At 40.6% G+C, this 24491-nt stretch overlaps 1 protein-coding gene across 2 annotated transcripts in view; it reads left to right on the top strand.

Annotated features, from left to right (window-relative positions):
- LOC125011413 (contactin-associated protein-like 4) overlaps positions 1 to 24491 on the top strand; it is a 117148-nt gene that overhangs the window by 50986 nt on the left and 41671 nt on the right. For both annotated transcript variants that reach the window (XM_047590625.1, XM_047590624.1), the window contains exons 4-10: positions 1583 to 1730; positions 6276 to 6488; positions 14827 to 15002; positions 15106 to 15252; positions 17986 to 18259; positions 18459 to 18608; positions 20205 to 20376. In XM_047590625.1, coding sequence (XP_047446581.1) covers positions 1583 to 1730; positions 6276 to 6488; positions 14827 to 15002; positions 15106 to 15252; positions 17986 to 18259; positions 18459 to 18608; positions 20205 to 20376 — 1280 coding nt within the window. The remainder of the gene's footprint in view (positions 1 to 1582; positions 1731 to 6275; positions 6489 to 14826; positions 15003 to 15105; positions 15253 to 17985; positions 18260 to 18458; positions 18609 to 20204; positions 20377 to 24491) is intronic.

Genomic DNA, 24491 nt, shown 5'->3' with positions numbered 1-24491 from the left:
ACATGGACTGAAGTAGATTGTGGAAAATGGTGAATTATTGCCGTGTTTTTGGCTCTACCAGTCGGGCAGAACGTGAAAAACATTTGGAATTTTATAGACTGACAAAAGTTATTACAGATCAGGGAGAACAAAGCCATAGGTTCTCAGATGAACGGAGGCGATTGTGCTTTGCAAAGCTAAACCAGGATCTACAGGGATAAAGTCTGGACAACATCCAGATTTGTTCAGCCCATTTCTTGTCAGGTGATTGAAATGTTGATATCAGTGGCTCTTCACTCATTTTCTAGCGTAAATAATATCATTCATATCAAGCTACCACATGTGGTGTTACTGACTTGTTTCTTCAGGTGCCCTTTGGAGACATGTCATTCCAGCAGATTTCACACAATCTGGGTCACCCTTTAGATAAAGGTCGGACTTTTTACCTGGAATACAATGAGAAATAGAGCAGATTTTAGCTGTATGCTTTAAGTACGGTGTAGCTACTGTAGCAGACTAAATAAATGTAAACAGAATCAGATACAAGTCAAGAATGCCACATGTGTAATGGTGAATTATATTTTTATCATTATGTCGTGGAAAATTTCCACCCTCAATTGACAGTTGTAGGTTTGTTGGTTTATTTGCAAATATTCTGTGTTGAAGGAGACACACTCACCAAGTAAAACCCAGAGAGTATGTCGCCCCGAATATGGGTTTTACAGTATAGTCCAGACTCACATTGGTTCCATGTGGAGCTGGTGGAAATGTACTTTCCTTTCCTTGAGTCTTAATTCTGCATAGAAAGGAGGCGAGAAGCTCAGGAGGAAGTGTAAGCGAAGTCAAACGAGACAACGAACATCTGCAGTCACACTTATCGTGAACTTTCAGTGAACTTCTGCTGAACTTATTTTTACTTGTTATGAACTCATGTGGGCTGAAATCACACATAAGTAAATACAGACAGCGTATGTGTGAGAAGTATAAATAAAAGTGTAATTTTCCATTACAGTTACACTAGAAAATCAGTTAAGAGTATGATATCAACATTTCAATTACCTGACAAAGATATGGGCTGAATTTCAGATGTTGTCCAGACTTCTGCCTCGTAGATCCTGGTGATACGCTTTCCTCTGTTAACTTTTGGCTTTGTTCTCCCTGATCTGTAATAACTCTTGGAAGTCTATAAAATTCCTAATGTTTTTTATGGTCTGCCCGATTGGCACAGCCAAAAACACAGCAATAATTCACCATTTTCTACGATCTACTTCAGTCCCGTGTGCTTTGTTTAACTTACCGAGTGCCTCCAACACTTCCAGATTTACGATGTACTGATGACACGCCGTGAAGGTTATCAGACATCCAGGTCCTGGTATATCCAAAAACATTAAAGGCAAAGAAACACAACTGGATTTGTGAAGTTTGTTGAGTAGCTTCTTCTGTTCTAACTGACTGGTTGGGAGTTGGCGTCTAAATAGGAACGTCTATGGGTGTCTCTTCATGTGGTTACCCATAAAACCTAGAAACTAACCTTCATATGTGGTTGTTTTTCAGTTATTCAGTTGCTCATGTAGCATTTCATCTTCTACTTGTGTGTTTTCAGTCTTTTCCAGGTAACACTAATGCAGACAGCGTGGTTCAGTACAAGCTGCAGCAGCCGGCCGTCGCTCGCTTCCTCCGCCTCATTCCTCTTGGCTGGAATCCCAGTGGGCGGATCGGACTCCGACTGGAGGCCTACGGGTGTCCTTACAGTAAGCCTGACCGGACTCGCAGTCACAATTTTACAATTATCACTGTTTTTCTACCACGCAAAGTGTTATTATTAAACAAAAAAAAATAAAAAATAAAATCCTTTTAAATATCTCAGTTTGTACATATTGGCAGCATCAACCTTGGCATTGCTACACAGAGCAAAACAAATATGACAAACATGTTGTTAGTTTGATTCACGGTTCAGTTTTTCTTCTCACTGCTGGCTAAAGTTTTCTCATTTACGGGCCAAGAATTGATTCTGCTTTCAGAAAACAGAAAATATCCAACTTGTCTTTCTCCATCCACAAAAAACATGGACTGACTTTATTCTCTCTGAGCTGTTTTGATTTCTTACAAGAGTTGGATCCTATTGATTCCTATAAAGATGACGACTTCTCTTCATCTCATTCTTTATGTTTTCACAATATGGGAGGAGAGCTTCAACGTTTGTCTCCTGCCTGGATTTCAGATTTTTTCACCAAACACTGAATCTGCTAACAGGATTTCTGTGTCTTGTGTTTCATCAGCTATTATTATTTTACGTTTTGTCAGTAGCTTATCAAAGGAACGACATACAGATCTTGAGCCATATATCTTGAGGTGTTTTAAAACCAAATCAATCAACCGTGTTCCAGTGTTGCTTTACACTAATTTTAAGAAACTTAAATTATTCTACTCAGACGTCTTCTCTGTGTTCTGTGCTGCAGTAATTTCAGTGAAAGTTTCTGCTGACCCACATTTATTATGTTTATTATTGACTTACACTCAACCAGTGGACTGGTCACTGCCCAGCATTTTATTGGCGACACACCAGCACAGAGGTATAAACACTGTCACCTCCATGGTGTCGACTTGCGGGAATATAAACTACTGTAAACTTTAGTTTGTTAACATATATAACCAGGGGCGCCACCAGGAGTTATGGGGCCCTGTGAAAGAAAATCACATTTGCCTCCCATCATCCACCCCCCATTTTAAAAAAAATACTAAAGGGGTTCATTTCTACCGCTCACAAACTATAGAGGATACACACTTTTCTTGCAGACGAACAGCGTCACATACTAGGCCCCTTTTTGCCTCTCCTTTTTTTAAAACGTGATTTTCCTTTGCTACTGGACAGCATTGTGACTGATCTAGCAACCAATGTGCTAGGACCAAACCATTTCATGCAGGATCACGGGGGTGGTTGGTCAATAACACACAGAAACACTCAACCACAGTACAATACAGTAAACACCACAAAAACACCACAGTACAATACAGTAAACACCACAAAACAACACAAAACAGGGCCAACCATAAACAGTATAAAATGCTATAAAGTCATGTTAAAATGGACATCTGTGAATGATCACTTTAAAACAATAAAAAGATAAGAACTATAGTAGCTATGAAGCTAGCTCACAGGGAAACCGTGAACTAGCTGTGTAAATGAGTAAATGTGGTTCATATTTAGTGTCAAGTAATATCAATTTGTGCTGTATTTTTTGATGAAGTCATACCTTAAGTTACTTCTTAAGTTACGTTCTCGAGGGCTGTCAGATAAGTTTGTGGATGTTGTTGTTTTATCGTAATTACGTCCGACAGTAACTATTTTCAACAATAAATAACAATAACATAATAAACTGAATATTTGTGATCACTCCTCGTCATCCTTTTAGCGCTACAGTATTGTATGGCTAACGTTACTTCTCAGTAAAGCTCTTAGCGTTAGCATCTTTTATTTAGCTACATTTATCATAAATGAAATGACCTAAAACTAACTGAAACTGACTATCCCGTAATCGTACGGGATAGTCATATGGATCATTGTCAAGTCCAGTTTGATCTGATAATCCACATTTTTCCCAGTCTCTCTGTATTTACTGATACATTCCTCCATGTTTTTGCCCCTCAGGGGGCGTGGCTCCAGGCAGCAGTGACATACCTTGTATTTGGCGTCTCTGTATAACGAGCACTAAACAAAACGTACAACTGCTGATGGGAAGTATCTTGGTGACAAATCAAAGTAAAGTTTTTTTTTTGCTGACGATGGTGCTTTAAGAGCGAAGAGACCTTTAGAGTTATTAGCCAGAGTTCATTACTGGTGTCCTGTGCATGAATGAGTCTATCAAATTGGTACGGATGTGAAGTGCTGGCTGGGGACGCATGTAGAGACTCATTTTAATGCCAGGGGTGGACACAGGTAGTAAAAGATTGTGATTGCATTGCCCAGGTCAGATGTTAACGCAACTGAACACGGGCTATAAGTCAATAATATCTCTGTACCCAGGCTGTGAGCCAAAAGTAATCATGTAATATTTATTATTAGTTAACTGGACTGCCTTATAAGCTACGGTGTGGAGTAGTAATGTTGACCTGAAGTGGTGTTTTCAGCATGACTCAGAATGTCAGAGCCCCAGACTGCTGCTGTGCAATCAGCAGGAAACACAGCCTTACACTGCAATAAGAGCATTACTGCAAGCAAAGTGGTGGTCTGATTGGATGTGAGTATTGGGAGGGAGAGTCTTGCCAAGTTCATTAAAAAACGTTCAGTCAGAGAAATTAGTTGTACAGCTGAAACGGAAATTGATGCTGAGCTCAGCTGCTGTTTCTTTTTAAACTATTCAGTGTCTGTTCTTCACCACCTACGCCGTTTACACCACCTCAGCCCAAATCATCCCCAGCGGGTAGGCAGCAGCAGCAGCAGCAGCAGCAGGAGGCTCTGATGGTGACATATCTAGATGAAAAGAGATAAACTGAATACAGATGCAGTCCTCGCTTACAGTTTCCTCTAATTGTTTGCCACATCTTCCACTGCAACTATAATATCAAAAGTAACGGAAAGAATTTAGGTGCACATGTGATTAGTGCATAAACATCCAATTTGATTGCAAGTGATCGACTTTAAGTACCTGTGTTCACACCTGGCATTGAATTCCATTGCATCTCCATATGTGTCCCCAGCCACCACTTTAGATCTGGTCTCCATTCACGCTGTATATGTAAATAAACTCCGGCATCATCTCCGTAGAATATTATTATAACAGCTGCTGTCTCTAATGAATCTCTGTCGATGTTTCAGAACCATGAACAGTGCTGTTGTTCATCATGACAATTTGACCTTATGTGTCATCTCCAGAGACACCGGTGACGGGGAAATGCGAAAAAAAACTGTTTCCATTGCACTTTTGCGATAAACTGTTATATCGATACGTCTGAAAAACCACCTATTGAGAGCATTAAAAGTGTTTTAGCTTTAGGTGTTTGAGAGTTCTTTACGAAATGTCCGCGTTTCCATTACCATTTTTTATTGTGATATTTAGGTTTTTACGCATTTCTAGGGGTAACTGAAACACAGCAACTGTAATCTTAGCTAGTGAAGGTAAATAATGACACCATTTCTTTTAGGAAATGCACTTAACGATGGTGTGCTCATATTAATTACTTCCATTTGTTAATGGTTTATACTGATTTATTATTTAGTTATTATAGATATTTTAAAGGACTTACTGGATTACTAATAAACAGGCTTCACTTATGGTGCTTTTTATTTTCTGGTGATCATTTATAAAAGCTGAATTAATGAGGCAAAACTACCCCGACGTAAGAGCCTTGTTGACTAGGTGGTCTTTAATATGACCCATGACTTATAGTGCGTTCAGTCCAATCCAATTTATTTATAAAGCACAATTTTAAATAAACAAAGTGCTGTACATTAAAATAGACACAATACAACATAATATAAAAGGTAAAAAAATACTATAGATAAAACATAGTGAATAAGTCCATCCCAAATAAAATGTCTGTGCACATAAAATGAACAACCTATGTGGTGGTCGAAGCTCTTTAAGAAGAGCTTTAACGTTCGACAGTGAGGACGACTCTCTAATGTGCAGCGGCAGTTCATTCCACAAAAGGAATGAGGTCAAATGTGGCCTAGACCACCTCCAAATGTGGTCAGAGAGTGGATCACTCAAATTCACACCAGTACTTTAACCTCCTGAGACCCTGTGTCCTCATACGGGGACATGAAGTTTTAGTGAAGTTTGTGGCAGCTTCTTCTGCTTCATTTAAACTTTTATCCTCGACACTAGTCATTGTAAAAACATGACCGCGGGCTGATTCATTCTACAGCAAAGTAGAAAACCTCATCAGATTTTTACGATTGAAACTTGTTGCTTTAATACGACACAAATTCTATCAATAGTGATGAGCTATAACTTCTATAATTAGCAAGTACTGTTAGCTGTTAGTACTCGATTGAGGACATTGGGACTTCATTCTTTGCAGTGCTGCTTTTGCGCAGCAATGTTAAGGCATAAAAATGTTGGTGATTTTATTGTAAAATTGAGTGAAATAATCCCAGCGTCCACATGTTCCGTCCAGGAGGTTACGGTGATCACTTGTGATTGGATTCCCCAGGTTGGATGTTCATGGAAACTTCAGTCACATTCAAAATGAACACGACCTCATACACACAGGGTTTTGTATTTGGTTAAGATGCTCATTGTTTACAGTGAAGGTTATTTCACTGTCAATTTAATCTGGGTCCTCTGTTTCAGCCTCTGATGTGGTGAGCTTCGATGGCAGCGCCAACAGCGGTCTGGTGTACAGGCCGAGTCCCACGCTGAGGAGGACGTCCAGGGAGGTCGTCTCTCTGAAGTTTAAAACCCTGAGAAACTCTGGGACGCTGCTGCATGCAGAGGGGAAGGAAGGACTCGGCCTCGGTCTGGAGTTAGAGAGAGGACGGCTACTGCTGCTGCTGCTAAAACATGGTACGAGTCAGCTCACAGTGATATATGAAATACGAAATCTACTGTTGACTTTATTTATACAGTGAGAACTAATGAGGGCAGGTCAAAGACAGACACAGGAATTATAAATAACTCGAAGACAAATGGAACATTTCAAAATGAAACTGGAAGAGTCCAAAACTCAATACCATGACAAGATATACAAATATATCAGAACTGCAAATAATAAGAAATGGAATAACATTTACACTTAAATGGATAACAAAGCATTTTCTATACTTGGTTTCTGTGGAACATAGTGTTTGACCAATATATTTTAAGACATTAAACCGGTATTATAAAGGGTTGTAGTTAATAAAGTCACAGCACAAAGGAAAATTTACTTGTGGCCCAGTGAAGCTCAGACAAGACATATTTTTCTGGTATATACTTGTGAGTCACTTTACAACTGTATTGTTAAGGACATCTGTAGGAGGTCGAGGACAATATAGACTCCTCTAAGATTACTTTAGATTGTTTTTCAGTGGGTGAGATGGCCGACACGCACGCTTCCATTTGATTGGTTTAAGTTTCATCTCCCACTCTGCTGCTGCTTCTCTGTCTAGTTGCAGGCGTGATGGATGGTCCACGTTCACTGTAGCATGTGTTAGGGCCGGACTCTGCGAGGCTTGATGCATGGCTTACAGTCTGGAGCACATGGTGGTGTGTGTGTGTGTGATTGTGTAAATGGGGTTAAACCAGAGGTTGTCGGGCTGCCATGTTGAATCATCACCATATGGCACACCTCTCATCAGGATTCCCATCTGGCTCCATTCATCCATTTATTTATCCATCCATTTCTTTGCCCTCTTTCCAATTTCATATCTCCTAAAAGCCCCTCGCCCCCCCCCCCCATCTCCTCCTCTTTGTTTTCATTTTTTCTTTTATCCATTACCGTGACATCTATGTCTCCCCTCTGTCTGTAAACACAACATAGCACCTGAAGTTATGGGCAAACACAACCTCGAGACCATTAAAGCGTCACTGTGTTGGAACCGAAAAAGTTCCACTTGAAACATTGCTACTACAGCCAACAGTGAGCTGGCACTTTATGTGTGAAAGGAAATACATCTCCACACCAGCAGGTGGCGGTAGTCGGTATTCGTCATTCAGAAGTCGAGGCTGAACAAGCTACTGTAGAGCTACTTTAGCTGGGAGGCTGTGAAGTTAGGATGAGCTACTATTAGCTGGGAGGATGAGAAGCTAAGAAGAGCTACTGTTAGCTGGGAGGCTATGTAGCTAAGAAGAGCTACTGTTAGCTGGGAGGCTGTGAAGCTAGGAAGAGCTCCTGTTAGCTGGAGGCTGTGAAACTAGGAAGAGCTACTGTTAGCTGGAGGCTATGAAGCTAGGAAACTAGAAAGGGCTGCTATTACTTGGGAGGCTCTGAGGCTAGGAACAGCTACTTATAGCTTGGAAAGCTGTGGAGCTAGGAAGAGCTACTGTTAGCTGGGAGGCTATGATGTTAAGACAAGCTACTGTTAGTTGGCAAGTTATGGGGAGCTATTATTAACTGTATGGTTGTAACAGGGAGGTAGCTATGAACAAATGATGGACTGTGTCACTGTCGGGAGAATAATGGACTGTAATGTAGTGAAAGACCATTCCACCTTAATAAAATTCTGTGTCATTATACATTAGGACATTTCCATCTTAAGAAAAGCTGTCACCTTAAAGAACAGTTGCAGCTCAGTGAGAAGAAATTAAAGTCATCCATTGAAATGATGGATGAGAGCTCGGATAAACAATGAAAACAAACAGAAAACACTCTTCTCTTTCTCTTTCTTTTCCATCCCTCTGCACCCCTATATCTTTATTGTGTGACTCTTTGCTTCTGTCTTCTTCCCTTTGTCTTGTAATTACTGTTGTTTGTCTGGGTTTGTCCTCCCAGACTGTGCGGACCTTTATTTTATGTCATAAGAAATAACCATTTGCTTGTCTTTTTTTTAGCTGTACCCTTTTCATGTTTCTGTCTCTAGTGGGACTCACACACCCTATTGATATTTCCCAAAACCATATTTTCTTCCTTTATTGTTATGTGTCTCAGTGTTGGAATAACAATGCCTACCCTCTTTTGGTTTTTTTGTTAGTTTTATCAGTTTATTGTCCCTTCTGTCTCACTTAATTTGCATTATTTCTCCCTGTGCTGCACTTTTTCTGCACAGGTTTATTACAGGCTTATTACAGATTGTGTCATTTAGGTCATTTGGATGTGTGTGCACTGACCCCACGTTCAAGCATGGTTCACTTTCCTGTGGTAACACCAACACATCCAGGACTGACCAGATGCTTTTCACCTTATGATGCATCACTAACCAGAACAACAGCATAGAGAGTTGAACCACAACACACTCAGCCTCCATTTCCTTTCATTTCCTTCACATTATTTGCAAAGGTCAATCAATACCTGTGTCATTTTTAAGGTAGTTACATCCTAGATGACACCTGAGTCACACTGAAAACCAGTTTGACGCATTAAATAAAAAAGATAAAAAATAAGTCGGACCTAATATATGAGGCTCTGATCAAGCTTGTTTAGAGTGTGCACGCCTGTCTACATCTGAACTTACTCTGAATGACTCCTAACACATTTCTGTGGCATCATCTTCACTCTATGGTGAAGCATGGAGGTAGCGGCATCATGCTAGGATGCTGCTTTTCATCAGCTGGAACTGGGGCTTTTGTGAAGGTGGGATACAAGCATTGACTGTATATACTGTGGAAAAACCCATGAAGACATCACCCATTGGATTCTGAACCTCAAAAATTAAGCCCAAAGTGGATGCGCCACACTCGGATACTCCAAATACGGACATGGGGAGTCGTGCTACCTGTTAGCTATGTCACTTAAAGCTGGAATGACCTTAATTGTGCAGAATTTTAAACCTTAGTTTAAAATAAATAAATAAATAAATGAATGACACCAAAATCCGTTTTTGTACCAGGCTGTAAACATGTTTAATAATGCTGTAAAGTTGGGTTTTTTAACATGAGGGTCTATGGGGATTCGCTCTCTTTTGGAGCCTCTAGTGGCCACTCGATGAACTGCAGTTTTTTGCACTTCGGCACAAGCTCAGACCTGGAGTTTGCCGCTTGGTTACAAGTTGATTTTCTTGCACTGGTGTGTGCTAGAAAACTAAAAATGAAGAGAACTTTTTGTTTTTTGTTTTATTTTCTCTGAAATGTGTCACATTGATTTTTGGTGGTATTTTATAAGACGTATACAGGACAAATGCTCTGATATAATGTATTGTTTTATTTTACGTGTCTTTCAGTTTTAACTCCACTATACAAAGTTCTTTTCAGGTCAATATAAGTCCATATTACATGAATTACCCCATTTCCAGTATAAGCAGCTGCATGAAAAGCCTCAGTGCTTTAATAAAGCCATGTTACAGCGCTCTCAGATATATGAAGCGTCTCATTAATCACCCTCGCCTACTTTGCTGCACTGCAGGATGTAATTACTGGGAAATCGTATTTTTGTGGCGCCGTGTTAGCAGCTGAACACGTTGGGAAATGTCACCGCTAATACTGGTGTACATGTACTGTATATATAAAAATGTAAATGGAGGGTTAGAGGCTGCGTTACTGCAGTTTATGTTAGATTTCACTTCGATCTTAGTTGTTGAAGTGAGGGGTTTTGAAAATATAAAGTGAACAGAGTTGACTGAAATATGACATAATACCAGACAGAGTTCAAAGACAACACACCAATCAGGCATAACATTATGACCACCTTCCTTGTATTGTATAATTGTGTTTCCAAAACAGTATTACCCCCTAACCACAGGATGTTGTTAGTAGGGATGGCTTTGGGTCCTATGGGTTTGGGGGACGAGCCTCTGTGGATCATCCCACTTGATCAGGCTGGGAGACTATGCAGCTAGGAAGAGCTACTGTTAGCTGGGAGGCTAGGAGGAGAGCTATAACATGGGAGACTATGAAGCTAGGAAGAGCTACTGTTAGCTGGGAGGCTAGGAAGCTAGGAAGAGCTACTTTTAGCTGGGAGGCTAGGAAGAGCTACTGTTAGCTGGGAGGCTAGAAAGCGAGGAAGAGCTACTTTTAGCTGGGAGGCTAGGAAGCTAGGAAGAGCTACTGTTAGCTGGGAGGCTATGAACCTAGAAAGAGCTAATGTTAGCTGGGAGGCTAGAAAGCGAGGAAGAGCTATTTTTAGCTGGGAGGCTAGAAAGCGAGGAAGGGCTACTTTTAGCTGGGAGGCTAGGAAGCTAGGAAGAGCTACTGTTAGCTGGGAGGCTATGAAGCTAGGAAGAGCTACTTTTAGCTGTGAGACTATGAAGCTAGGAAGAACCACTGTTATCTGGGAGGCTATGAAGCTAGGAAGAGCTACTGTTAGCTGTGAGACTATGAAGCTAGGAAGAACCACTGTTATCTGGGAGGCTATGAAGAGCTACTGTTAGCTGGGAGGCAATGAAGCTAGGAAGAGCTACTGTTAGCTGGGAGGCTATGAAGCTAAGAAGAGCCACTCTTAGCTGTGAGATTAGGAAGGTAGGAAGCACTACTGTTAGCTATGAGGCTAGGAAGCTAGGCAGACCTACTATTACTTGGGAGGCTGTGGCATGTTATTTGCTTCTCCTGCTAGTGGTCATAATGTTGTGGCTGAGAGCTGTGATTCTTATAAAAGAACAGAAACATTGTGTTGTTGTAGATCTCATTAGCTTAGTTACTGTAATTACTGTAATAGTTACTGTTACTGTAATACATCCTGTATGTTTTGGTTTTGGTTTGATCAAAATGTACAACATAATTTCACAAATGATTTGTGTTTGTACATTTAAAGGTGAATATTTTACCTCACTTTACCTGACACAGCAGTAAAAAAACAAAACTTCTGAGAGAGGAACAACCGCGCTGCAAACTTCTCAACTCGCTGACCCGACTGGCGAATCATTACCGAGCTTCGGTGACAGACGGCGTTCTGTATCAGAGTCGATTACTGACATAATTACGGCAGCCGGTTTTTCTGATAAGAGCAATCAGATTTTGAGCTGCTGTAATAGAAAAGCAGACAAGATACACTGAAGTGATATTATCTGGAGGGCTTGTGGAGAATGATGAAATGATAGAAACCAGAGTTATGCGCGGTAATGACGAGACGGACGTCCGCGTGAGGGAAAGATGCTGCAGTCAGTCATGGTTTGAATTTGTTTCTGACTCGTTGCTGCAGTCGTTTATGGAGCTGTGGCTACAAATGATCTAATTAAGTTCATAAGAACAGATTGTGCTTCTAATAAAGGAAGCTAATATCTTACAGAAACATCTCTCTGTGTTTCTTCTCACAGTTTTGTAAAGGAAGACTGCTCTGCGGTTTAATATTGGCAAATAAGACACGTCAAAATTCATTAAATGACTCATTTTTAAAACCACAAAAACGCATTTCATGAGTGTGTTGTGTTTGAATGTGAGGAGTAAAGTATGAATCTGCAGAATAATATAATTTATTGTGTAACATCGAGTTTCTTCTAGGTCTCTGGAGAGCCAGCATCTACTGTTGTAATTACACTTATGATTACTGCAGTATGTAGCTTATTATTATCCACCTTCATACTCTACTGTATGTGTGTTAATTAGTGACAGAATAAAGGGATTTGGGTCAAATAAAAAGCTGTTACTTTGCAAGATTTCCTCCCCCATCTTTACTACTTGTTCCACAAGTTAGTGCTAAAATGAAAAAATGCCATTTCTCAGGGAAATGACCATTTAAGCTGTGGAGCAGAAATCATAAATACACATTATATAATGGGAAGTGCAGAATAACTACAGGCCAAAAGTTTGGAAACAACTTTTCTGTTTCTGTTCACAATGGCCTTTCTTAAAAACCTGCATGAGTTCTGTGTATTTTGGGATGTATTCACTGCTAAATGATCAGACTTTTCTGGTTTTATTGATATGAACCATTTTCCTCAATTTACCTTTAGGTATACATCGATGTTACCAGAACATCTCTGAATAAATGTCAGCAAAAGAAAAGAAAAGGCTTAGTTTTAGGGTCCAGGAGATTTGCAAGAGTCACAACTTCAGTGGAAAAGTAGAAAAACAAAACAAATTAGTTTGAACTTTTCACTTTAACTCTTTTAACAGTGTGCATAAAGATGTCCTTTGTGGAATGAATGCCTCATATATGTGATGCTGTTGTTAAAACCAGAGGAGACTTTGAAGAAAACATAAGTTCCTCTTTATATAATAATCATGTTTATTTTTGAAGTAAACCAATGAAACTATAATCTTTTATGTACAGATTTGATCTTGCTCCCAAACGTTTGTCCTGTGGTGTAAATACAAAACATGATGTTTCTTCGTAGGGCGTTCAGGACGACTCAATAAGATTATTATTTGCCTTTATGCCTGATTTCCTTCCTTTCTTCTGCTTTTTAAAACTCAATCAATTTGCAATGTTGCACAACAACAACATCAACAAAACAGTGTCTGAGTCGCCCTGTACAAGACCGAAAACATCTCCTCCCTGTTTGGGGATAATTGTCACAGCTCAAAACCTAAGTGCCAAATCTACAAAGACGTGAACAGAGACACGTCTGTGTATAAATATTATTTGAGCAATTTTCCGTGTTTTAGCCTCCGATCCCTCGTATCGATTCCCGCTTCCCCGTCCCCCGTCGTTCAGGCCGTAATCAAATCATCCATCAAATGAAACTTTCATCCAATGAGGTCATCTCATCCACCTCCGACAACACAATAATTGTTGCATTGATCAATGCCAATAAGAAGATCATGCTGTCTTTCCTCTCGCATTGATTTCACCGTCCACTCTGATAAAATGAGTCGTCACGGTAACGGCAGCACAGACTCCTCCCGTATTGTTCCTTGACTTTTTTATTCTCTTTTTTCGTGAAGTTGTTGTTTTGTTTGCATCCATCCACTTACAGAATATCAAAGGCGCGTTTGTCCGTCTTTTGAAAATGTTTCTCTGAAGTTGAAATTGCGTCTCCCTGAAGAATATCTAATACATTTTTAATGACTGACAGCGTTCTCAAAGTTTCTCTTCCAGCCCCAGTGGGAGGATAAAGATGGATCCACTTATTAGGACCAGCTGGTGCTCATCTATCATTAATGATGTCTCACTGCATTTCTACTGCAGTTCTACAGATGAAGCACGGTGCCATGTTTTTGTTGTTTTTCTTGTTTTTTTTTTGAGCACTAAGTATGAAGATATATCCAGTAGCTTCTAATGAGATGAGGACAGGTGACCTCGCTGAAATCCTCCCAGTGGGATGCAGAGGAAAGTGACGTGTTTTAGATGCTGTGTGAGGTCTGGTGTGTTGTAGGTGTTTGTAGCTAATTCTGGATTATCAAAATCCTCTGAATGGTTCCAGATTAATACGCTATTATTAAATTTTATTATGTTCACAGGCAAAAATAAAAAGTGATGAACCGAACTCCACTCTCTGTCAGTGCGCACCATTGTGCGCTGTTTTGTTCATATTTAGCCTACTTTGTTGAGTGTTGCCTGTCAAGGATCCTCGGCCCGTGTACGTTTCGGTCATTGGGTTTAATATTCAGAAGCGGTTATTTGATTTTCATTTTAAAATTCAAAAAGTATTTTTCTTCATCAGGGTCGCAAACAGATAAACAAAAGTTTAAAACCATTTTAAACCTGTTTCTGTTTTTTAAATAAAATATAAAATTGTTAGAAGACAGAAACAAAACGTGTTTTTTTTCATATTTCAAGTTTTTGACTTATATTAAGGCCTTTACCTTTGTTGTTGATCTTGTTGTTCGTTATGAAATTTTTTCTCCTTTTTTTCTCTTTTTTTGCATATTTTTTTGCATATTTACAGGGGTTTTTTTACCTCTGACACTTTACATATGTTGTTTTTTGTTTGTTTGTTTTCTTCGCTGTATAAATGAAACACATAAATGTATTCGGCTGCCATTCCCTCCCCACCGGCTCAGATTACGATAAAGAAGCTGTCGGATCACGAACGAAGACACAAAAAAGACCTAAGAAAACTAAAAGGAGTTACTCTGAAACTAACTAGTCAAATAACCTGAATGAAAGTCTTCCATCCAGTTTCCCAATTCCATTTATCTCGTTCAATTTTAAGTTTTTTTTTAATGTCAGGATTAAACTTTGCCAATTAAACTTTGCTCACAGGTTGATTAAAAGACCGTCTTTGTAATTTCCATTTCTCACCACGTCATTAGTTTTCACTCGCTCTGCTTCATATGTCTCCCACCTACTGTTTTTATCCCCTTCCATCCATCCGTGTCTTTCCTTCCACACCTTTTATTCTTCCTTCCTCGTATTTACACCCCCTGACCTTCCTCTCGTCCCGTCATCCAGGTTGGACTTCGGCCTCTGAGCCGCGGCGTCTCGCCTCCCTCGGCAGCCTGTTGGACGATCAGCACTGGCACCACGTCGTCGTGGAGAGGAAAAACACTCACCTCAACCTCACCGTGGACAAACACACGGAGAAAGTTCAGATCCCTGCAGAGTTCGGCCACTGGGACACCGAACAGGTGTGAGGCTTTGGCAGCGACCCAGACATGCTGTAAACACACAGACGGTCGCGTAGGGGGTTGACTTAATTTCTGTCGTCTTGTGTTAAATCTTGTCGCACAGCTGAGTGTGGGGTCAGTCCGCATCCTCGACTCTCGGAAACCGGTCGTCTCCCAGAGGAACTTCCACGGCTGCCTGGAGAATCTGCTGTACAACGACCACAACCTGATAGAACTGGCCAAACACAACGAGCAGCAAGTCACAGTCAAAGTAAGTGTCTCATGTGAACTGGATAAACATGGACACCAAGAAAGTCAATGTCATCAGTAGCTTAATGGCCACTTTCCTTGTTAGTGTTGGTCCTATAGGTGGAGGGGAGGGGCGTCTGTGCATCATCCCACAGATACTTCATCAGTTTGGGATCTAGAGAGTCTGGGTTTTGGTTCTGGGTTTGAATCAATTGGCCTTTCTGGGTGGAGTTTGTATGTTCTCTTTGTGTCTGTGTGAGTTTTCTCTTTCTCCCACCATCCAAAGACATGTTCGTTAGGCTGGTGATTCTAAACCGACCATAGGTGTGAATGTGAATGGTTGTCTGTCTCTCAGTGTTAGTCCAGAGATAGACTGGAGACGTGTCCAGGGTGGACGCCACCTCCCACCCACAGACAGCTGGGACAGACTCCACATTAGACACCACATGGACCTCATTCATTCATTAATACACAGGATAAGATCCGTTGTGCCAAGATACCAGGCAAAACAAATTTAGAAGTCCAGCCCATCTGAAAACCGACCAGCAGGCTAACAGTCAGCTAGCAGGCTAACAGTCAGCTAGCAGCCAACAAGAAGACACCAGCTAACTAGCCTAGCCATCACTGGGGTTTTCAAGTGGACACCTCCCTTCACGGATGTTTCGTTAAGTTAGGAAGTTACTACGATCTCCTTGAAACAGTTACCTTGAAAAAGTAATCGATTACTCCTTTAAAAAGTAACTTTACAGATTACTTCATTTCAAAAATAACCAAGTTAGATTAAAAGTAAGTAAAAAATAAACAACATGCTGCCCAAACCAACTTCTTCAACTCTTCCTAACTTACTAGTTCTGCCTTAGAGACTTTTTGAGGTGAACCTCTGACCCTTCGTCTTCCAACCTGCTCCTCTAACCTCGACTCTAGTGGTGGTATTTCCAGCTCAAAAACCCTCAACTCTCTCCTAGATCCATTGTTGTTCATGTCTGTGTCTCTGTGTGGTTATTACACGTGAGTTGTCCTCATGCTGAAAATGTGATTTGTCGCATACGTGATATTACTACTGCAAGAAGAAATCAAAAATATACATATAGTCCTTGGATAAGTATATTTGATCTTTAGTCTTAAGTACTTAGTTTGGAAATAGTAACATGTTAGACTCATTACTGGAAAAAAGTGGTCAGATTAGAGTAACATGTTACTAAGTAACGTCATCCTGTGGCCATGGAGGAGTGTCATTGCTATGGGGGTAGAGGTGTCTGTCAATGATGGTCGATGATATTAACATCTCCTGTCGGTGGTTTTAATGTTGTGGCTGATCGGTGCACATAAGTGACTGGGAGCATTGAGGCTGTCAGAGAAATTCAGTGAGTTGCAGCGACGGAAGGAGAAAACAAGTGTGGACAAGTGAGCGGCGGCTGAACTAATCTAAACTCTGAAAAAGAGTGGATGCAACCGGGTACAATTGATCGACGTCCAGATTCTGAGCTCGAAGTCACAGGAAAACAGACAAGATGCAGCGAGTGTGTTTGGAATGATAAAATGATTGAAAGCAGTGTTATGCAGAGACTGTAGAAAATGTGCTGGGAAGAAATGAGGGGAGCGTGTGTTGCATAATCAGACACAGAAATGTAGCTGAAAATTAAAGTCCGCTTTAGTTTCAACTTTAACCTTCACTTCTGTTTGATTCCTCTGCAGCTCCTCCAGGGCAAAACCAAATCCTTCACTCGCATAAAATCTGTTCCCGGTCAGCCTGTAGAGTACGTGTGAGGCTGTTTGTACATGCAGGTGTGCTCACACATGTCGACATGCTTAGAGCACCGCTGGGAAATTATCCTCACGCTGCTGCTGCTGCTGCCGCCACCGCTAGCAAGTTAACGAAGCTAATGAGCCGTTAATGAGGACAGTGAGAGACGGAGGGAGGATCGAGGAGCTTTGACGGTGGTTAGGATGTCAGTATGAAGCTTCCTCGTCTTTGTCGTTAGCAAGTTTCCACCGCGACTCTTTAAGTGGAGAGCTCAGCGGAGATGGGGTGTATTGCATAATACAGCCGCCGCTGCTCTAATAAATGGTTTCTCATTACAGTCGCAGACCAGAGGGCAGACAAGCAAAAAAAAAAAAGGTTCAGAGACTCACATGCATGGCTGAAGATCTAACAGAGCCAGTTTTTTACAAGAGCTCTGTTGAGTACTGACGCAGTTATAGTTCATTTTAATACAGAGGCCACTTTAGAGTCTTCTTAAAGCCACGGTAACGATGCAGCGTGAGGATGTGCAGAGTGTACGCGTGGACATGTCGGGACTTTTATAGCTCCGTTTTTTTCTTTATACTTTGTGGTGGCGATGCATTCGGCTCCATAGGCTGCTTCCATATATCACTTCTACAGCTCCACAAAGGGCTTTTAGATGTCATCTGTGTTTCCGGAGCGTTGTAAAGATAGTGGGCTGGTATTCCCAGCAGAGTCTGGACTGTAATATGTTACTGCTGCAGCCTTAGGAATAGACCCAGTGTCATTACCACGACTCAAAACAATGGATCGCAATGGAAATGTCTACATCTCCTCCTCCTCCTCCTCCTCCTCTACGAGGTCTGGGCTGCGAGACATTGGTGTTTTTTCAGTTTGCATCTTTTTATTCTCAAGGAGACTCGCTGATGAGATCACAGCGACGCGAGGTCACGTCGTCACGCCCTCTGCAGCCGATTAATATTCATTTTTCATGTTGTGTTATCTCTAGTAATCATCCTCTCTCTCTCTCAGGGCAATGTGACCTTTTCTTGTGCTGAGCCCGTCTCCGTTGCCGTGACGTTCCCCGGGCCTCACAGCTTCCTCCAGTTGCCGGGGACGACGGCGGCGGCGTCCTCTTCGGGGGGCGTGTCTGTGGGGTTCCAGTTCAGGACGTGGAACAAGGCGGGGCTTCTGCTCACCTTTGACCTCCCTCTGCAAGGCGGCGTGGTCTGGGTGTACCTGAGCGACGCCAGACTCCGGCTCAGGATTCAGAAAGGTGGACGGACGCTGCTGGAGCTCAGTGCAGGTCGGTCTGACGACTTACAAACGTAACTTCTGGTCACGGTTTAGCTTAAACTAAAGCCTTTAGCCTAGAGCAGGGGTCTGCAACGTTTGTTCAGGCCAAGAACCACCAAACTGATGGAGAGAAATTCCGAAATAAATAAATTCTAATATTAAAGTACGTGTAAAGTCGACACAATGACGATCATCAAATGTTTTCCCAGGTTCTGCTCTGAACGATGGTCAGTGGCATTCGGCCGATTTCATTTCCAGACGCGGTCGTCTGACGATCTCTGTGGATAAAGAAAAAGGAGGCGTTGCTCACGCTACCCCCTCGTTTCCTGTCGTCACGGGAAGTCAACTCTTCTTTGGTGGTAAGTGCTGATTACAGAGCCATCAAACATGTACCTGGATATTATTTTTGAATTAATTAGATATTTATGCAGAGACTGATGGGTTTTGATTGTGCTGTAGCTTCTTCTTTGTATGCATTGACGTCACTTCCCCTCTGAGTGGCAAAAACATGGTGAAATGTATCAGTAAATACAGAGAAACAAGGAAAAATATGGATTATCAGATCAAATTAAGGACAAATGGACTCAACAATGATCCATATTAACTACCAAATAACAAATGGTCCACGAACATTGACATCTGGCCAGAAATCAGTTCTCCTCATATTTATATGGACCTGATTTCAATGCTGGGAAAATACTACACTGATACTAAAGTATGAGCTTTTGGTTCTTTATACAACACAGCTTCAACAGCTTTGTACTAGAGTAAAAGTGGATTAGCTGCAGTTTCAATTAGTTTTAGTTCATTTCATTACGATAAATGTAGCTAAATAAAAGATGCTAACGCTAAGTGCTTTACTGAGAAGTAACGTTAGCCATACAATACTGTAGCGTTAAAAGGATGAAGAGGAGTGATCACAAATATTCAGTTTATTGTTTTATTGTTATTTATTGTTGGAACTGAAATAGTTACTGTCAGCTGTAACTACACCAAAACAAACTTATCTGACAGCCTCCAGAACGTAACCTAAGAAGTAACATAAGGTCTGACTTCATCAAAAAATACAGCATAAATTAATGTTACCTGACACTAAATGTGAAGCACAACACCAGGTTTCTGTGTCTGGATTCCAGTTGTTTCTTCTAATGCAAATGATACATTAATTTCTCTTTTCTTTGGCAGATATCTGTAGAAATATAAAATATATCTCTGACTAACTAATGCTGCTAATCTCCATGTTCAACGGTCACTTTTTGCCGCTCAGTTGCCGTAACCATGGAGACTTCAGCTTACTGTGACATCACAGTCATACTCCCTGTTAGAATTAAAATGTGTTCCTGTCTTGCCTTTTCTATTTGCTTTTATTAAAGACTGACTTTCCACATAAACAGTAGCTTCACTGGTTCAGACTAATGTCGGCGAGGACGTGAAAATGTTTCAGAGAACACGTTTGCCCCGGAGGACGTGTATTAATCTCTGAAAGGTGTTGATATTGTGTAGTACAGTCTGTGTCGTAAATGCTCACCTTCAGCTTGTGGCTGTTTTATAATGAAAGTCTCTTAGTTTTGTCTTTCCATTTTCCCTCTATGCCTTAAACTCTTGTCTCTTTTGTTTTCTCTCTACTCAGCACTATTTCATTCCAGTCACGTTCTTTAGCTTTTTTTTTTTTTATCATCCTGTTCGTGAATATACTCATTCAAACACATACACTTTCCCTATCGCTTCCCTCAGATTAAATGTACTCCAGCTGTAAAAAAAACAGCAGCGTCGGCCTATATTTACATGTTTCCAGCCTCTTAGGAAGACGCAACACAACACAAATCACAGCTTGACTCCGGCTGCAGTAGAACACATTCACCACGGTGTCAGATAACACTAATGCTCACTGCCGTCAAGCGACCGTCTCCGCTGTTATTCTGTCGTCTAACCGCTCATTTTCATTTCTCATCGAGGCTGTCCCGCTGAAGACGAGCATCAGGAGTGCGCAAACCCCTTCGGCGTTTTCCAGGGCTGCATGCGTCTCCTCTCTGTGGACAACCAGCCGGCGGATCTGATCAGGGTCCAGCAAAGGCTGCTGGGAAATTACAGCCAACTGCAGATCGACATGTGCGGCATCATCGACAGGTCAGAGCCGGCGTCCCAGTAAACAATAAACGCTTACCGCTGTGTTATTTAGATGGTGTTTAATTTCAGCCATGAAACACGCCAGGTGTTTCCTCTCTTCGGGGAATGCGGTTGCAGGAGTGTTGTCTTTAACATTTGGCACAGATTTAAATAGGTTTTTCTTTTTTTTTTTAGGTACGATGATTTATTTCCTCCCGAGTTTGTGTAGCGTTTTGGAGCGGAGATGTGTTTCTGCTGTAGGTGTGTCAGGATGAGAGAATAACAGAGCTATGATGAATGCAAACAGCAGACGAGGACAGAGATTTTTGTTGCAATAATTGACCTTTTTGTTAATTTCAGTGGCTGAAATCCAAGAAAATAATGTAATCTCATTAAAACTTCAACTACAGGGATAAATTTTATTCAGTGATTTAAAAAGAGCATAAACTCTTCCTTGTCTAGTGGAATTCGACCCACGTGGGCTTCTGCCCATTGGAACTTTAGTCCAACAACTTAATCACTTGGCCATCCTGGATATTTGTCACTAGCTCCCTCCAACGGCAGTAAACCAAAAATCTTTTGAGACAAAGTACAAAGAAAATAAAAAGGCAAGATGACTTAGCTGGAAGCTGAGGCAAAAACGTGGGCGTGAACGTCTGGGGGTGAACGCACGTCGTAACAAGTGAGACAGAAACAGATGAAAAACACTGGAACAGGACAAAGGAAGATGCAGGCAATAACACACAAGGGAAGGGCAAGTGATCTGATACGAGAGGAGAGTTACTTTTCAAAATAAAACAGGAAAACACGAGACACGGACAGAACAAAACCAAAACCAAAACCTTGTGACACAAGGATTAGTTAAAAACATTTCAAGATGTGGCGTCAAACTAAGGAATTCTTTACAAAAAGAGTTGAAGGTGTGTGAGAATATTTTTCAGTTAAAAAAAAAGTATAAAAATAGAATATGATGCAGATTGTAATTGATTGAAAGATAATTAAGTAATTGACTCATCTGTCAGATCAAGATGTGCTTTTCATCTGTTTTGTTTTGAGGGAATACATAGCCATGTGCCAAACAAGAAAAACAAGTAAATTCTGATCTGATCCGACAAGATTGTCTATAATATTCATAATATTTGACTTTATAAAAACTCAAAAAGCAGGTTAGGGTTCATTTTCCCTTTGTTAAGTCTAAAGTATAACGCCGTACTGTATAACTGATCAGTCAATGTCGGCGCTAAATGACCGAGCGAAATGTAAAAACTGAATCGAAACAGAACAGAGAGTAATAACCGCAGTAAAAAACAGCCGGCCTTCGCTAACTGATGCTGAGAGGCTGCACAGCCCAGATAGCCGGAGTCACGTTTTACCTCTCACAAGTTTGTCTCATATTTTATTCTTTCCTGCTGCTTTGATTTCTTTGTCAGTTCACTTTCTATGACTCGCCACTTTTTTGTGTAGAAGTGAAATGTAATCTCTCTTCTCTTTGATTTTTTTGGCATTCTAATCTGTCTGTGAGGTGAAGCATTGTGCAGCGTTGGAAAAGAAACAAACAAACCCACACACACACACACAAAATAACAAAAAAAACAAAAAACAAAAATGAAATGCATTCATTCTAACAGTGTTTCTATTAAGGAATGAAGAATTATTGTTCAGTGGAGAGCTGAGGTGTGAAACAACCACTGACAGCGTTTTATTCTCCCTGATATCTGATGAATCAGTGTTTCTGGCAGCCTCTCGTCCTCTCATCTGTTTCTCTCTCAAAGTGTTATTCTCACTTGTGTCTCTGTCTTTTTGTCACGATTCGCCACGTTTGATCAAGGCTGTTTAATTTAGCACCGTGACGATATCAGCAGCGTGGCAGCAGTTTTTTCTTCAGAGATATTTGAATGTAATAGGTCCACTGATAATCAGATACATTTAGAGTGTCATTAATTCTAGCTAATACTAGCTAATGCTAATGGAACCATATCTACCTTTTTGTTTGACCTTTTGGTGAGCTCGTATTAGAGTACAAAGGATTTTACAATGCAGAAGCTTTACAAGAACAAGTGTCTAAACTAACCCTATAAGGCTACTCTTTTATATGTTTTCCATTCTGTAAACACCGTTTAAGCACCAGCACCGTTTCAAAAGTACCAGTTCTGCACTGGTATCGGATGAAATCTAAACGATGCTCATCCCTAATCATGGCTAAAAAATGTTGTAATATAGATTAAAGGAACCCACCATTCGCCATTCCACGTACAACAGATAGATGCAGAGAGAATACTAAGGAAGTGTAGTTCATCATCGTTGTATGCTATTTTCCATTTCCATCTGTGTGAAAAACAATTTATGGTTATCTCAGATTGAGAGCAGCAATCACCTGCCGTCCGTAAAAACAATTATAGCTAATTTAAATGTTCCTCCAGGCAATAACCAGCACAAACGTATATGATATATTCACACAAACACACGAATCCTGCTGCACACACCAAGTACACAACTTTTCGCCGGAGAAAGAGAATCTGCTTCAGCGGGTTTAATTAAATAACTTCCTTTTCCTACATTCATCCGATTATTATTCAGCAGAATTCAGCTCCAGCTCAGATCTGACTGCTCACTGGAACAGAACAAGAGAATAAAATCCTCCCTCCCTCTGCAGAGTAGACTCCCACTGTGATTAAGTTTAGGGTTCAGGAGATATGAAGTTTTGATGAAAACTGAGAAACAGATTCTGGCTTCTCTCGGCTCAGATTAGGCTTTTATGTCTGTGTTTAGGTTTCTCTGTCTAGTCCTTTGAGTAAAGCAACGCCGTGCAATGAGTACGATGTTGAGGAAGCCTTGTTTTAATTCACTTGACCCTTCAGTCTCAGAAGGGAATCGACACAGAGATCTAAGCAGAGGCCACGTCAAACTTGATGGAGGAAGAGTTTGGGGGAATGTAGAATAGAAGTTAAATACCATAGTGGGATTTGAACCTACTCGGTCTGTTATCTGTTCTACAACTTGATAAAGAGCATTGAAATCTGAGGGGGTTTTTTAAATGCCAAGTCCAAACTAGCAGGAATCTGAGACCAAAGTTTTTGTACTCCCCGTCAGAAGTGAAGGCAAAGTAAGTAGAGCTCCCCCTGGTGACCGTCTGCAGTATAGATCATAATGTCATGACACTCCACCTCCACCATGTTAGTGGATGAGACCTGGGCTGAATTAAAACACTAAAATACACATTCATTTCAAGGATGGTTTCTGTCATTTTAGGTAGTTAATATAATGTCGATGCATGTTCAACTGATGTGCATTTGACCAATGCATGGAAGTGGAGACATATTTATACAGTCTATGGTATAGATAAACACTCTATCTTCTTATAAAGTAAAATAATCCTTTAAATCAAATGAATGAATGAATGAATGAATGGGAGTGACTGATACAGTCTTGGACTTGCTCATAGGTCTTTGGTTGATTGGACATTTTTATGTATGTTTTTATGTATATATATATATTATATATATTATATTTTTTTTTTTTTCAATTTTCCCCCACAAACATAAATTTCTTTAAATACACATTAACATGAATTCGACATATTTTAGTAAAGGGAAAAATGCACATGTTTGAAATAAAAAAAAAATAATAATAATAATATTTAAACATGTCTAATATTTGAATAAAATAAATAAAACTGAATGCAAAACGATAATAATAATGTATATTCATAAATACTGAACCAAGTTTAATGTAGAACATATATATCTCCATCAGTTTTGGGTCCTTGGCCTGAAAAACATTGAAGACCCCTGAACTAGCTCGTGTTGATCCACAGTTTAAAGTCAGTTTATGTTCTGCTTGTTTCTCTTGGAAACATTCAGAGTGGGAAATATAAAAGAGAGTTGCCCTGGCAACCAGAGGCAGGAACATCCACCAGTTCATCCACCAGCGTCATAACTTTCTCTTGTGTGGGTGCCGCCATATTGAATGACATTAGAGAATCTGTTTACTGTCAACGTTGAGTGACATTGACAAAAGTTAGAGCTTCGACTTTGAGAGTTTTGGAGTCATGTGGATAACGACTTTCCACCCAATAAGAAAACAAAATCAAGTGACTTTCTGTCCGTCAGTTATTACGAAGTCGTTTCTTCAAACCA

This window comes from Mugil cephalus, chromosome 7, assembly GCF_022458985.1.
Source record: "Mugil cephalus isolate CIBA_MC_2020 chromosome 7, CIBA_Mcephalus_1.1, whole genome shotgun sequence".
NCBI classification, from domain to species: domain Eukaryota; kingdom Metazoa; phylum Chordata; class Actinopteri; order Mugiliformes; family Mugilidae; genus Mugil; species Mugil cephalus.
This window is presented reverse-complemented; position numbering and strand designations above follow the sequence as displayed.